We start from the raw sequence: 13851 nt of genomic DNA, 5'->3' as shown, positions 1-13851 counted from the left end.
TTATAAGTGTTAGACTTGAAAGGACCCCATATATCAATGTGTATAAGATCAAATATCTCATTTGTCTTGATTTGGCTTATGGAAAAAGGTAGTCTAGTCTGTTTAGCTTGATGACAAACATCACACACATGATCAAAATAGGAAGGAAAAGAAATGAACTTGAAAGATTTCATTACTTCAAAAGGTAAATGACCCAATCTAGCATGCCATTGGATTACATCAGAAATTACACTCATAGACATAGGTCTTAGACTAGAAATAGTACTAGAAATAGAACTAGAATGATTTCCTTTTGGAATTGAAAATGCATTTTGACTAGAAAAAATAGGTTATGCACTAATGGAAATAGGATTCAGCAGGTACCATCCTCCTCTAATTTCACCAAAAACTTGCCCCCTCCTCACTAAAAGGACCTCCAAGACACACCCACTAGATGTCAAATGAAGAGAATATTTGAACTGAATGCACAACTTATGAACTGATAGTAAGTTATACTTAAAAGATGGAACATAAAGGACTTTTTCAAGAATCATGTCATTTTGAATGGAAACTCTTCTTATGTGTGTGACATATAATTGGAAAGAATTAGGCAAGCTAATATGAACAGGTATAGGAAGAGGAGACAATTCTAAAAAGGAACTTGAATCAAAACACATATGCTCAGATGCCCCTGAATCAATGATCCAAGTTTTAATGTTAAAAACTGACAAACATGTTCCTGAATACTTAAGAATAGTACCAGCAACTGCATTTGCATTGATTTCAGATCCTGTATTTCCTGCATTACCAACTTGAACCTGTCTGATTATGTTAACTAGTTTTGAAATTTGTTCCCTGCTAAAAGATTGATTCTGACTTCCTACTACCCCTTCATTGTTAGGATTTGGATTGGTTTCATTTTCCTGTCCTCCCATTGTTGCATTCCCTTTTGCTGTGGGCTGATAATTGTTGGTTTTGGTAAACTGAAAATCATCTGAGAACCCAATTAGCCTGTAGCAATCTGCCCTAACATGTCTTGTTCTCATGCAATGAGTACAACTCACATTTGGGTTATATTTTCCCTTATTAGCTTTGCTCTTTTGCTGCTGATTGTTTCCAGATTTTGATGAAGGATTCCATCCCATTTGTCCTTGATTGTTGTACCTTAGTCCACTCTTTCCTTGTCCAGCAACCATAAATGAAGATGCATCTGAGTTGAGTTGAGGACTGACCATATTCACAAAGGCCTCTCTCTGGTTTTCATCTTGTAAGAGCAATGAATAGGCAAAGTCCATGCTAGGGAGTGGACTCATCATGATATTGTTTCCTCTAGCCTGAGCATATACATCATTGAGCCCCATGAGAAACTGCAAGATCCTTTGATCCTCTAGAAACTTGGCGACTTTAGCCTTTCCACCACATGCACAATCACAGGAGCAATTTAGATGAGAGCTTAGAGAGTCCATTTCATCCCATAGCTTCTTGAGCGTAGTGAAATAGCTTGAAATGTTGTTATTTCCTTGGACTGATGTTGAAATTTCCTTTTGCAATTGATATAGTTTGGCCCCATTTGATTGGCCAAATCTATGTTCTAGACTGTTCCATAAATTTCTTGTTGTTTTTGGAATAGATGACATTGTCCCCTATGTCTTTTGACAGAGAATTGAGCAGTCATGAAGTCACCATATCATTAGCTTTGCTCCACAGAGGATGATCTGCTGAGTTAGGCTTAGGTTCTTCACAAATCCCATCGATGAAGCCAAGTTTGTTCTTGGCTGAAAGAGCAATGAGAATGGATATCCTCCAACCTGCGAAACCTCTCCCATCAAAGGGCAAATTGATAAGACTTATCCCAGGTGAATCTGAAGAATGAATAAAGTAGGGATGGTTGGAGTCAAGGTTTTTTATTTGGCTGGATGAACAAGTAGCAGTGATGGTTGGGGTAGCTTCTGTTCTAGTCATGGATGAAGATTAGAAGAAGAAGAAGATTAAATTTGAAAGATTGAAGGATTGAGCTAGTATCGCTCTGGTACCATGAAAGAATTGAAGAATAGAATTGTAGAAATTTTCCGATGATCTATTCATAGTGTCTTATTTTTCTTTATACAAGTAATCTAGCTAAAAGAAATGTAAAATAAGATAGTGTTGTACACTTAATCTAGCTAAAAGAAATATAAAATAAGATAGTGTTGTACACTTGTTTAATTCCTATTCCCTAATGCTATAATAGAAAAATTAAAATATTCCCTAATATGTGTTGTCATACACTCCTATGCACGACTGAATTTGCCATATCAATGGCTCAAATTGAATAGTTTGAACGTGTAAAGTCAAATGAGCAAAATAAAATAGATAAAAGAATGACATTTATCTAGAAGACTCGAAGTCCTTTTGTCCGTCTTCTTCTTCATTTTTGTACAAGGATTTCATCTTCTTCGTTTCTGCTCCTTCTTCTTGCAAATTATTATGGGGTTTCATCTTAACAGACTTTGACCCTTTTCTTTTTCTCTTTTTACCTCTTATTATGTCCTCGGAATTCTGCTCTGTAAGCTTTCCTTAACTCTTTAATTACAACTTTTATGTTCTTTTTTTCTTTTCTTTTGTGAAGTGTTGATATATGTTCATTTTAGCTATATGGATGATTTGGGACTGCAGGTTTAATGGGATTCTCCATCTTCTTTATGATTTAATTTTGAACTTAAATTTGTAGTGTTATGTGTTATTAACTTGCTTTGAATTTTGGGGTGTAGTTTAGCTGAAATGGGTTGTAATTGGTAATTAGTCAAAGAACCTAGTTTTCGAATATACTTGTTGAATTATTGCTCAATTCTATCGCTTATTCGTGTGATTGATCTAAAAAGATTTTTCTTTTTTTTGTTGTTGTCAAATGCTGTTCATTAAGCACGTCTTCTTTTTTTAAAAAGTGTTTCTAATTCTTGGTGAAACAACTTTTAGTATTAGAATTTTCTTCTTTTGGAAATTGTACTTGAGATCCAAAACTTAAGAAGCTAGACTTGAGTAAACATTTTTTTTTAACTGAAATCAGGAATTTTAATGGAACCTGTTGGGGGCTTTTTTTTTTTTTGCTTTATGTTGTGTCTTTTAATTATATATTGGCCCTTTTACGCCCCAGGGCTTTGTTCAACGGCTAAGGTAGTAGTACATCGTGAACAGGGGCGGACCCACATATTGCTAAGGGGTTCAACTTCGTCGAAAAATACTCATGTTTATCAATGTAAATTACAGCTAAAGCAGGGTAACTTTATATAAAAAATTATATTTGAACCTGCATGACAATTGCTTTGCTCCTGCAAAAATGGTCAGGTGGATTCATAGTTTTGGCGAGGTCATGTGTTCCATTCCCAGTCAGTGCTTTTATACTTCTTTTTTGTCGACTTTAAGATGATTTCATTTTAAGATTACGCTATGAACAAAAAGGGCAAAAAATTGCTTCATGTTACTGCTTATATTAGTTATAGTTGTTTTCGACTGAACCCGCTTGCACAAAATCGTGGTTCGCCATTGATCATGAATATGTGGTAGGCGCACATCACGAGTTTGAAACCTGGCTGCTTAACAAAGTCCAGCATTTAAGTGGAGAAGGTTAGAAGGGCTTCCAATTATCCTCAAGTTTTAAAGCTAAAACAGCGGATTTCTTGGTCTTAAAAAGACTTATATCCTAGTCCTTCCCCCCCCCCCCCCCCGATATTCTTGTTCTTAAGAGTTAAGACCAAAGTTCTTTGAAGACTTTAAGGTTTCTTGTGAGTAAACTGTGATAGGTGTACAACTACTTGGATAAAGTGGTGAACTATAAAGAGTATGCCATATTTTAATTGAAGAATCGGTTGAAGTACTTGAATATTAAGTGTGATGTTTGGACCTCTATACACGTGCAATTTGTGTTCTGTTTTCGCTGACCTTTGTTTTTTCAATTGCTTGTGCCTGACTTAGTTCTCTCTTAAAGCTCTTGAAGCCGATGACGACTGTTCATCTTTTATGCTATTTGTGATGCAGCCTTGAGTTACCGACTGCAGAGTTGAAACTGCTTGTAAGTCTGTCATTGTTGAATATGTAATTGCTTTCTGAAAGGGCATGGATTGATTTGTTGTTGTTGCTTTTTTTGGGGGGGGGGGCTACTCTTCTGTTTCCCATCTTGGCTTTTTATTTCATTAAGAACATCCTGAAGACATTGGTTTCAGCTGCTGATACTTACTGCTCAGGTGTGATTTTGCTATTCAATACTATGTCACTCTTAGTGTATCCTCCACGAAGAAGATGTGACGTGTGTGATTTTCCAAAACGTGGTGACAGGAGTTGGAATTCAGCTGGCTGTCTTTCCAACATGAGTATATGTCACACTTGCTTAAAGGACTAAACTGATTTGTGCAATTTATACGACATACTATATGATATGGACGACAGTGGGCATCATGAGAATGCAAGGCATAAACCACCTCAGGGCCAGGTGAATTATAGTAGTCATAGTTAATACTGCTCAAGTCTAGTTTCTTGACTATGGATATTTCTAGTACAAAAGATTTTCTGCAGAATCTTTATCTAAATTGCTCTGGTGATATACGCTACGTTTCCTGTACTTCAGTGGTTTATGCAGCATCAGCCATCAATGAAGCAGATAATGGCTATCATGGGCGAAAGAGATGCTGCTATTCAAGAGAGGAACTTGGCTCTTTCTGAAAAAAGGGCTGCCTTGGCAGAGCGAGATATGGCCATCTTGCAACGCGATTCAGCTATAGCAGAACGAAATAGTGCCATAATGGAGCGGGACAATGCCATTGCCACTCTTCAGTATCGAGAAAACTCAATGAACAGTGGTAACATGTCTCCTTGTCCGCCTGGATGTCAAATTGCACACGAAGTGAAACACATGCACCATCCACAACTGCATGTACATCATCAACCACAGTTGGGAGAACCTACATTTAACCACAGCGATATGCACATGAGCGAGTCATCCATACCATTGTCACCAGCTGCTCCAGAGCTCACAAAATCCCGTAGGAACAAAAGATCTAAGGAGGCAAAGGCAGTGACATCTTCTAAAAGAACTTCAAAGCCATCAAAGAAAGTGAAAAAGGAAGGTGAAGACCTTAACAAGACAATGCTTGACGAATCGCAAGAGTGGAATGGCGCCCAAGAGATGGGTGGTGGAAATGATGACGTTAATAGGCAGTTGGGTGTGACAAAGACGGATTGGAAGGATCAGGGTCGGGGGCTCAACCAGGTTTCTTTTGATGAATCAACCATGCCAGTCCCAGTTTGTTCCTGCACCGGAGATTTAAGGCCTAGCTACAAATGGGGAAATGGAGGTTGGCAATCTTCATGTTGTACAAACAATTTGTCAATGTATCCATTACCAATGCTTCCTAACAAGCGACATGCTAGAATTGGTGGTCGGAAAATGAGTGGAAGTGCATTCACCAAGCTGCTTAGCCGCCTGGCTGCTGAAGGCCACGATCTATCAAATCCAGTTGATCTTAAGGACAACTGGGCAAAGCATGGGACAAACCGCTACATCACCATCAAGTAATGCTTCTAACATTATTCATCCGATAAGATATCTACAATTTGGGAGGATATATAGAAAGCAATTACATACTATCACACCTTTGGTTATCATGTCTTTCATTGTCGATGGAGAATCGACTTCGAATAGTATCACAGATTCAAAGTGGCTTAATCTATCAAGATTATTCAAGGATAAGTAATGAGGGTTGTTGTACGTTGACAGTCAGCAGATAACTAGTCAAATACACAGATGAGTCTTCACAATCAAAAGCGGAGATCGTATTGTACAAATAGGACATAGTCAAATTTTAGTATATAAGTTGTTGAATTCTCTGAACATAGAGGATTTCTCTGCTATATAACGAAATTGCTCTAGATCATAAGTTCAAATCTCAGGTGTGATACTTGTTTTTTTTTTATTTATAAAAATTCAGGAGTAACTATCACAATACACAAAATGACGAGAGACAAAAATCTTTGTCAAGTGTCGTAAATCAGATTTGATTCTCTAATTGAATCTCTCTGCGTTCGAGATCGCGCTCTGTGTACACGTACATATGTATATTACTTCTAACATGATTTAGGTCATCTTACTTCTTGAAGAAATGTGCAGAAACTAAAAGTCACTCTGTTCCTTATTGTTCATTCATCAAGGAGCAATTTCATCAATTTTCTTGTTTATTATAGGAGAAGCACTATAGATTGCTCTCCACCCCACAAAAAGACAGGGGACTGTTACTATTTTGATAGTTAAACTATTTTTTTTGGAAATATTCAAATAAGTACATAGTTAGCAGAAAAAAGTTACTCAACAAATCGTCTGAATTCACATAAAAATTATATACCTCGATTTTCACACTCCAAATCCTGCTATTCCTTTTTTTTTAAGGCAATAAATATTTATTAAATAATCAAACCAAAACAGAGTTAAATCAGTTAAAAACGGAGAAATTTTTGTCCATTCTTTGTATAATTTAAGAAATGGCTCAGGCAAGATCTTTGTTGTGGGGCCGTGATATGACCACCAGTTCAGAAACCAATTAGGGATAGGTCCTGCAAATATCTTTGCACATATTTTAATAAACCAAGTGTGTTTATGTCTATCATTGTTATAATATAATACTCTATCGAATGTCTAGATATAATCCCAGTAAGTAAAATTCATGAGTGATTTATTAAGGCTTATCTGCCTCTCTTTCATTGTGGATATCCCCCATTCTTCAACAGATATAATCTGTTTGATAATAATTTTTGAGAAGTTATAAACGTTCTCACTGGTGTTATAACCGGAAAAGTGCTGGAATTCTGCACTACCTGTGCTGATGAGGATGGTCTCATAATAAGCGCGGGTTTTATATGATTCACCTGGGTAGTATAACCCATTAATCAGGTATCTCTGGAATATCTTCCATGGTTCATCCTTTCGCTGAATCTCAGAGTTTTCTAAAAGAAATATTATTTCTTTCTTTGGTAGTTTTTCGTAGGACTTGATATCATTGTTGTCCTCTTCTCTAGCGATTGAAGCAAATGTATTACTTTGCTTTTTGGCGGCCAAATATGCCTGTAGATGACCGTATAATGGATTATCTTCTGGAATATCATCCAGATGTATAGACGGACCTACTGATGAATCTCCTTTATGAAATATCTTAGAGTTTATTAAACTCTTTTTCCCGCTTGTATCACCGGAGAACTTGATGAGGATCCGTATGACGATCCTTGAGAATATGATTTACTAGGGGAAGATCTTCCCCTACCTCTGCTTCTGGTGGCCCATGAAGGGTCCATTCTGCACAAATAACAAGTCAATTTATTCTGAGAAGTAATAATCCAACATATCATCCCTAACAGTTTCAGCATAATCATGAATAGAAAATTCATTATTAATCAGGTTATCAATGATTTCTTCAATTATCAATTCAATTATGAGACTTTGTAGGTCTCTATTTAATCTAACCACTTTAAGGACAGTAATTAATAATTCTTCATCGAGAAAAGTCGTATAGAAAATCATAATCAGTCTAAGTATTCTCGGGATAAAAAATCTGGAAGGGAATTAAGAAAGAAATAAGCAAGATTCCATGGTCTAGCTTTGGCTTTCAGCCGTCTAGACAAAGCAGTAGCACAAGTAGTAGTAGAGAAAAGAAAGAATGTTTTGAGTGTAAGTGTGTGTTCTTGAACTCAATTGTTCGTATCCTTAAAAGAAGAGGGGGTGCAGGGTATTTATAAATTTTTGAAAACGAGTGAAGAATAAGGTAATAAGTAAAGTCTTAACACAAACATGGAAATAATCACAAGTCAGAATCAATTACCACAAATGATTCCCTTTAATTAAGGAATCACTATTCAACGGGTAGTAGCAGGTTTAATTAAAGAAAAAATCAATTTGGGGACAAAATGATTATTGCCATATAAGGGGGCAGTAAAAGTATGAAATAAACAATCAAGTCTAAGTACAAAATAAGCTTATTTTGGTAAAGAATTCAGCAAGGTAAAAGATCAGAGCAAAGGAAAGGAATCAATTAATTTAAACAGGCGAGTAAAATTAGGGTTCCTAAAAGAAAAGCTTTTTGCAATCAGTAACAAGATCAAGATCAATCAAGGAAGAAACATGATTCTACACTTCAGTATATAAATAGAGTGAACAGAAGCATCAGACATGCGAGGTCAAACACAATGGCAAAAGAGATTACACAAACATACAACAGTGGCAGAAATAATATAGGATTCAGTAGTAAGGAAAATATTCAAAGCACAGTAGTCAAGTAGGTCAAGTAGTCACATAGAATTAACAGTGAAGAAGATCATAATAACAGGTAAAGAGGGTCAGAAAAAGGTAAAGGTCTCACAATAGTAATAGGTGTGAAAACCCCTTCTAAGAAATTAGGGCTTCGATAGTAGTCAAGTTTAAGAGATGGTACGAACCCAAAATCAAACATGTCAGACAAGGAAAAGAGAGTCAGAAACAAAGAACAAGTACACATTTAGGCAAACAATTTCAGAACTAAGAGGAACTTGGTTTTTTAACATGCTGAAATAGATAGAGGAACAACATGAGCAAATCGTTTCAAACATACCAAAATCACAAACGACGCTAAAATCAGAGAAGAGATCTTTTTTTTTAAAAAAAACTTAAAGGAAAACCCTAATCGTTGAAAAGTGAAGAGTAGCTTTGAAAGAAAATCAGAGAATCTTTGAGAAAAAACACTTAAGAAGTTCATAGTAAGCACAGATCTAAGGTGGATCTAAAGAAAAATGAAAGATCTTAAAGATTAGGGTTTCAGAAAATCCAGAAAAGGTGAGAAAGACCTTGAAAGTTACCGATCTAATCAGGAAAGTCAAGGATCTGCCTTGAAAGGCCATGAATGACTGGAGAAAGGTCATGGATGGCCGGAGAAAGGCCATGAACAGAAGTCGAGCAAGGACTGGACTAGATTCCCTTGAGTTTGGCCATGAAACTACGGAAACAAACACCCAGGAGCCATAAGAGGCCAATACACATCTCCAATGGCCATGAGAGGCCATGGATTAGGCAGGGGTTGAGGTAGATTGGGGTGGAGTTAGATGGCGGCGGTTAGGGTTCATGTGAGGTTTCAGAGAGAATAGAGAGAAAAGGGATTCAAGGGCGGCGTTTGCTGAAGAATTAGGTAGGGTAAGGGGTTGTTTAAGGTTAAAAATGGTAAGGGCGAATATTGGCCGTTGATATGAATGATCAACGACCTGGATTAAAGAGGGTAGATAGGGGAATCCGGGTTGGGTCGTTTAATCGGGTTAGGGGTCAGGTTTGAATGAGAATTGGGTCGGGGAAATTGAGTTAATTTGGGGTCAGATTTAGGCTAAAATTGAAATGTAATTGCGCTATTATTTAAATAACCAATTTTTCACTTTTAAAATTATAAAAAATAGTAAATTAATTTCTGAAAATAAATTGAAAGCACTAAAATGATTTATAACATATTATTAATAATTTAAAAATACAGGACGTAATTTTATGAAAATAAAACACAATTAAATCTTAAAAGGGCTAGTATTGCAATTATATGCAATTTAGCTTAAAAATACTAAATAAATTTGAACAATATGAAAAAAATTATATTAGCTATATCTTAACATAAACATAAAAGTCCAACAAATTAATTACCAAAAATAATAATTTTGAAAACACTTATTGGTTTTTTTGTGGATAAAAGAGGGAAATAAATTGATTTTAAAACCTTTAAAAATTACGAAAAAATAATAAATCACTTGGATATGCTTATATATGCATATATATGCTATTTTGAAGTTCTTTTGCATATTGAAAATATATAGGGAAAAATTGGTAGCAACAACTGCCCCTCTTTACTGGGGAAGGATGAAAGAGTTGTCGGGTAAAGATATGATGGCCAATTTTGACCGAGCAAAACGGTATGAAGAGGTTTAGGCCATGCTTTGGCTTTTGAGCTACCTACATATCCCTGGTTTTACAGTAATCAGGCCATATGTAGTTCAGAATCCATCGGCGGAGTATGCCGATGGAGGCTTTTCAAGAACGAACGCAATATCTAGGACCGGGAATGGTTAGGTTTGATGTGGCTGCGGGAACTGGAGCGAGATCAGTCCTACCGGGATGGCCGTTGCTCGTTGGTTTACCTGCATTAGAATAAATACAAGATTATATCGCGATAAATTTAACCATGATGCAAATTCCCGTCGGACAATGAATGTTATCTTTGGACGGTTAGGATGACGTCCTTAGACCATGACGTCCTGGTCCATGAAGCGTATGATAAAGGATTCGCAGGCCATGAAATGATGCTCTCGGGCTATGAGGATGGTGCCTCCGAACTATGGTGCCTTTGAATAATTATATGCAAAATATTGAAAAGGATCCTTAGGCCATGACATGTTGTTCTCGGGCTATGAAGATGGTTCCTCCGAACGATGACACCTTTGGATAATTTGGCGATCTTTCAGCCCATGAGATGCAGTATGAGGCGATCTTTCAGACCATAAGATGCAGTATGAGGCTATCTTTTCAGCCCCTGAGATGGAGTACCATGATGCGGACAAGACAGAGCTTAGTCTTGCGCATTGAAGGGCAGAGCTTAGCCTGTAATAGAAATGAAATAAACGATGCTTGAGATAGTGCTTAGTTCCGAAGAAAATTGGAGGCAGAGCTTAACCTCAGAAGGCAGAATGCTAGCCTTATGCAAAGATGCAAATGCGGAGAGAGGTAGAGCTTAACCTCAGAAGGCAGAATGGTAGCCTTATGCAAGTTGTAAGGCAGAACAGAAGCCTTATGCTATGCCAATGCAGATGGAGGTAGAGCTTAACCTCAGAAGGCAGAATGGTAGCCTTATGCAGGAGTGCAGATGGAGATAGCGTTTCGTCCCGGAAGGCAGAATAGTAGCCTTATGCAAGTTAGAAGGCAGAATAGTAGCCTTATGCAACGCAAATGTAGATGGAGGTAGAGCTCAACCTCGGAAGGCAGAATGGTAGCCTTATGCAAGAGTGCAGATGGAGACAAATTTAGTCTCGGAAGGCAGAATGGTAGCCTTATGCAAAAGTGAAATAACGAATGATAGTAGAGTTTTCTTAGCTGATAGTATAATGCAATGTCTTGATTACTGAGAGCATTATGATAGACGGAACGTCACTGGTGTATGTTGATAGCAAATGTTTGCGAGTGTAACGGTTTAGAGAGTCATGTTCCTGAATAATGTTTGTCCATGAGTGTATAGTATGTTTACTGATTTTGCAATCCTGGTGCCTGTATCCAAAGAAAAATTGTGAGTTTTGTAGAGGGGGAGGTTAGTTCGTATCCCCGCTGGCTTTGCTTGTCTTGCTCGGCTTTGATCTGGTGATACTGTACGTATCATTGGGGTAGTGTTGCTAAACAAAGCAATTTCAGTAATAAACAGGCATGGTTTCGTAAAGATATGACATAAATGTATAATTAAGAAATTGCTTTTAGATGAACCGACGATTGTGACGTGGCTCGGGACATTGCAACCTCTCTAGCTATGGAATTTTGGGGGTCCCCCTCAAAATTCTGCCCCAGTTTGATGAGTTGACGTTTCTGACTGCTGCTCATGGCGATTGGATGAAATTACTTCGGAATTTTAAGGGTCCTCCTCAAAATTCTGCCCTAGTTTCCAATTGTGGGGGAAATGAAAATTTTTATTTCATTGTGACCGAACCCACAGGGCTGCCTACGTATCCCCTCTTAAACGGGAATCAGGTTAGGCGTAGTTCAATTTACATCATATAAGGGAAGCATAAAGATTACACATAGTAACGCTTGACTGCATCTGAGTTAATTGGCCTTGGCCAGACTTCACCGTCCATCTCTGCAAGTATGAGGGCTCCTCCTGTCAGAACCCGGTGAACCATGTATGGACCCTGCTAGTTGGGAGAGAATTTTCCCTTGGCTTCATCTTGATGCGGAAAAATTTTCTTTAACACCAGCTGCCCCGGTGTGAACTATCTTAGCTTGACTCTTTTATTGAAGGCTCTGGATATTCTGTTCTGATAGAGTTGACCATGACAAACTGCATTCATACTCTTTCTGTCTATGAGGACTAGTTGTTCATAACGACTTTTTACCCACTCTGCGTCATCATGCCTAGCTTCGTGTATGGTCCTTAGGGAAGGAATTTCTACTTCAGCGGGAATGACAACCTTCGAACCGTAAACTAGCATATAGGGGGTTTCCCCGGTTGATGTGCGGACTATGGTGCGATACCCTAATAGAGCAAATGATAACTTCACGTGCCACTGTTTATGCTTCTCTATCATTTTCCTTAATATCTTCTTGATATTCTTGTTGGCATCCTCTATAGCTCCATTCATCTGAGGCCTATAGGCTGTTGAATTCTTGTGTTTGATCCTGAAGGTTTCACACATAGCTTTCATCAAGTCACTATTGAGGTTGGAGCCATTATCAGTAATGATCAACTCTGGAATCCTAAATCGACAAACAATGCGGCCGCGGACAAATTCTGCCACGACTTTCTTAGTTACTACTCTGTAAGATGCTGCTTCAACCCATTTGGTGAAATAGTCGATTGCTAATAGGATAAACCTGTGCCCGTTTGAAGCGGCAGCTCGATTGGTCCGATAACATCCATTCCCCAGGCGGCGAACGGCCATGGCGAGTTCATTGCATTGAGCTCATTTGGAGGTACCTTTATCATGTCTGCATGTATCTGGAAGCATATGGCATTTTCGGATATACTAGATGCAATCCGTCTCCATAGTCATCCAAAAGTAACCGGCTCGGAGTATCTTCTTTGCTAAGACAAAACTATTCATATGTGGACTGCAGGTCCCAACATGAATTTCCTCCAGTAGCCTGGATGCTTCCTTTTCGTCGACACACCTTAATAGTCCCAAATCAGGAGTCCTCCTATACAGGATTCCTCCGCTGTGAAAGAAGTTGTTGGACAATCTCCGAAGTGTGCGTTTCTGAGTAGGATTTGCATGCTCTGGGTACTCTCCTTTTGCCAAATATTCATTGATATCATGAAACCAAGGCTTTCCGTCTGCTTCTTCTTCAACATGGGCACAGTAAGGTGGCTGATCATGGATCTTTACTGGAATGGGGTCAATGAAATTTTTGTCTGGATGTTGTATCATAGATGACAGGGTAGCCAATGCATCAGCGAACTCATTCTGGACTCTGGGAACATGTTGGAACTCCATCTTCGTGAACCTTTTCCTCAGTTCCTGTACATGATGTAGATACGGGAGTATCTTAGAGTTCTTGGTTGCCCATTCTTCATGTACCTGATGTATGAGTAGATCTGAATCTCCAATCACTAGGAATTCTTGAATGTTCATGTCAATGGCCATCTTGAGCCCTAAGATGCAGGCTTCATACTCGGCCATATTGTTGGTGCACGGGAACTTGAGTTTGGCGGACACTGGATAATGCTGACTGGTTTCTGATACTAGGACTGCTCCTATGCCAACTCCTTTGAAATTTGCTGCTCCATCGAAGAACACTCCAACCGTCATAGGATTCTGCAATATCTTCTCCTATGAATGATACCTCTTCGTCAAGAAAATACGTTTTCAGAGGTTCATATTCTCCATCCACGGGATTCTCAGCAAGGTGGTCTGCCAGTGCTTGTCCCTTGACTGCTTTCTGAGTTACGTAAACAATGTCGAACTCACTTAACAGGATTTTCCATTTGGCTAGCTTGCCAGTGGACATGGGCTTCTGAAAGATGTACTTCAAGGGGTCCATCCTTGATAGGAGATATGTAGTATAGGCACAGAAGTAATGCCTCAGCTTCTGAGCTACCTAGGTCAAAGCACAACAGGTGCGCTCTAATAGAGAATACCGGGCCTCGTACAGGG

At 38.3% G+C, this 13851-nt stretch overlaps 2 protein-coding genes across 12 annotated transcripts; one reads left to right on the top strand and one right to left on the bottom strand.

Moving 5' to 3' along the window:
• Positions 1-329: 329 nt before the first annotated feature.
• Positions 330-1616, bottom strand: LOC104248860 (uncharacterized). Its single transcript, XM_009805206.1, has one exon. It carries the CDS (start codon positions 1614-1616, stop codon positions 330-332), a length of 1287 nt encoding a protein of 428 aa, XP_009803508.1.
• Positions 1617-2306: 690 nt separating this feature from the next.
• Positions 2307-5895, top strand: LOC104248859 (protein BASIC PENTACYSTEINE6-like). Of its 11 annotated transcripts, none has more exons than XM_009805202.2 (5): positions 2307-2524; positions 3994-4027; positions 4154-4199; positions 4291-4444; positions 4580-5895. In XM_009805202.2, exons 4-5 carry the CDS (start codon positions 4391-4393, stop codon positions 5525-5527), a joined length of 1002 nt encoding a protein of 333 aa, XP_009803504.1. In that variant the 5' UTR covers positions 2307-2524; positions 3994-4027; positions 4154-4199; positions 4291-4390; the 3' UTR covers positions 5528-5895. The 11 variants fall into 11 exon arrangements, with proteins under 11 accessions (XP_009803504.1, XP_070009124.1, XP_009803506.1 ...); XM_070153023.1 differs by having other exon boundaries at positions 3944-4027; XM_009805204.2 differs by lacking the exon at positions 4154-4199.
• Positions 5896-13851: the final 7956 nt, after the last annotated feature.

The sequence above is a fragment of the Nicotiana sylvestris genome, chromosome 8, assembly GCF_000393655.2.
Source record: "Nicotiana sylvestris chromosome 8, ASM39365v2, whole genome shotgun sequence".
In the NCBI taxonomy this organism is placed as follows: domain Eukaryota; kingdom Viridiplantae; phylum Streptophyta; class Magnoliopsida; order Solanales; family Solanaceae; genus Nicotiana; species Nicotiana sylvestris.
Note: the sequence above shows the minus strand (reverse complement) of the source record. Positions and strands in the feature narration are given on the sequence as shown.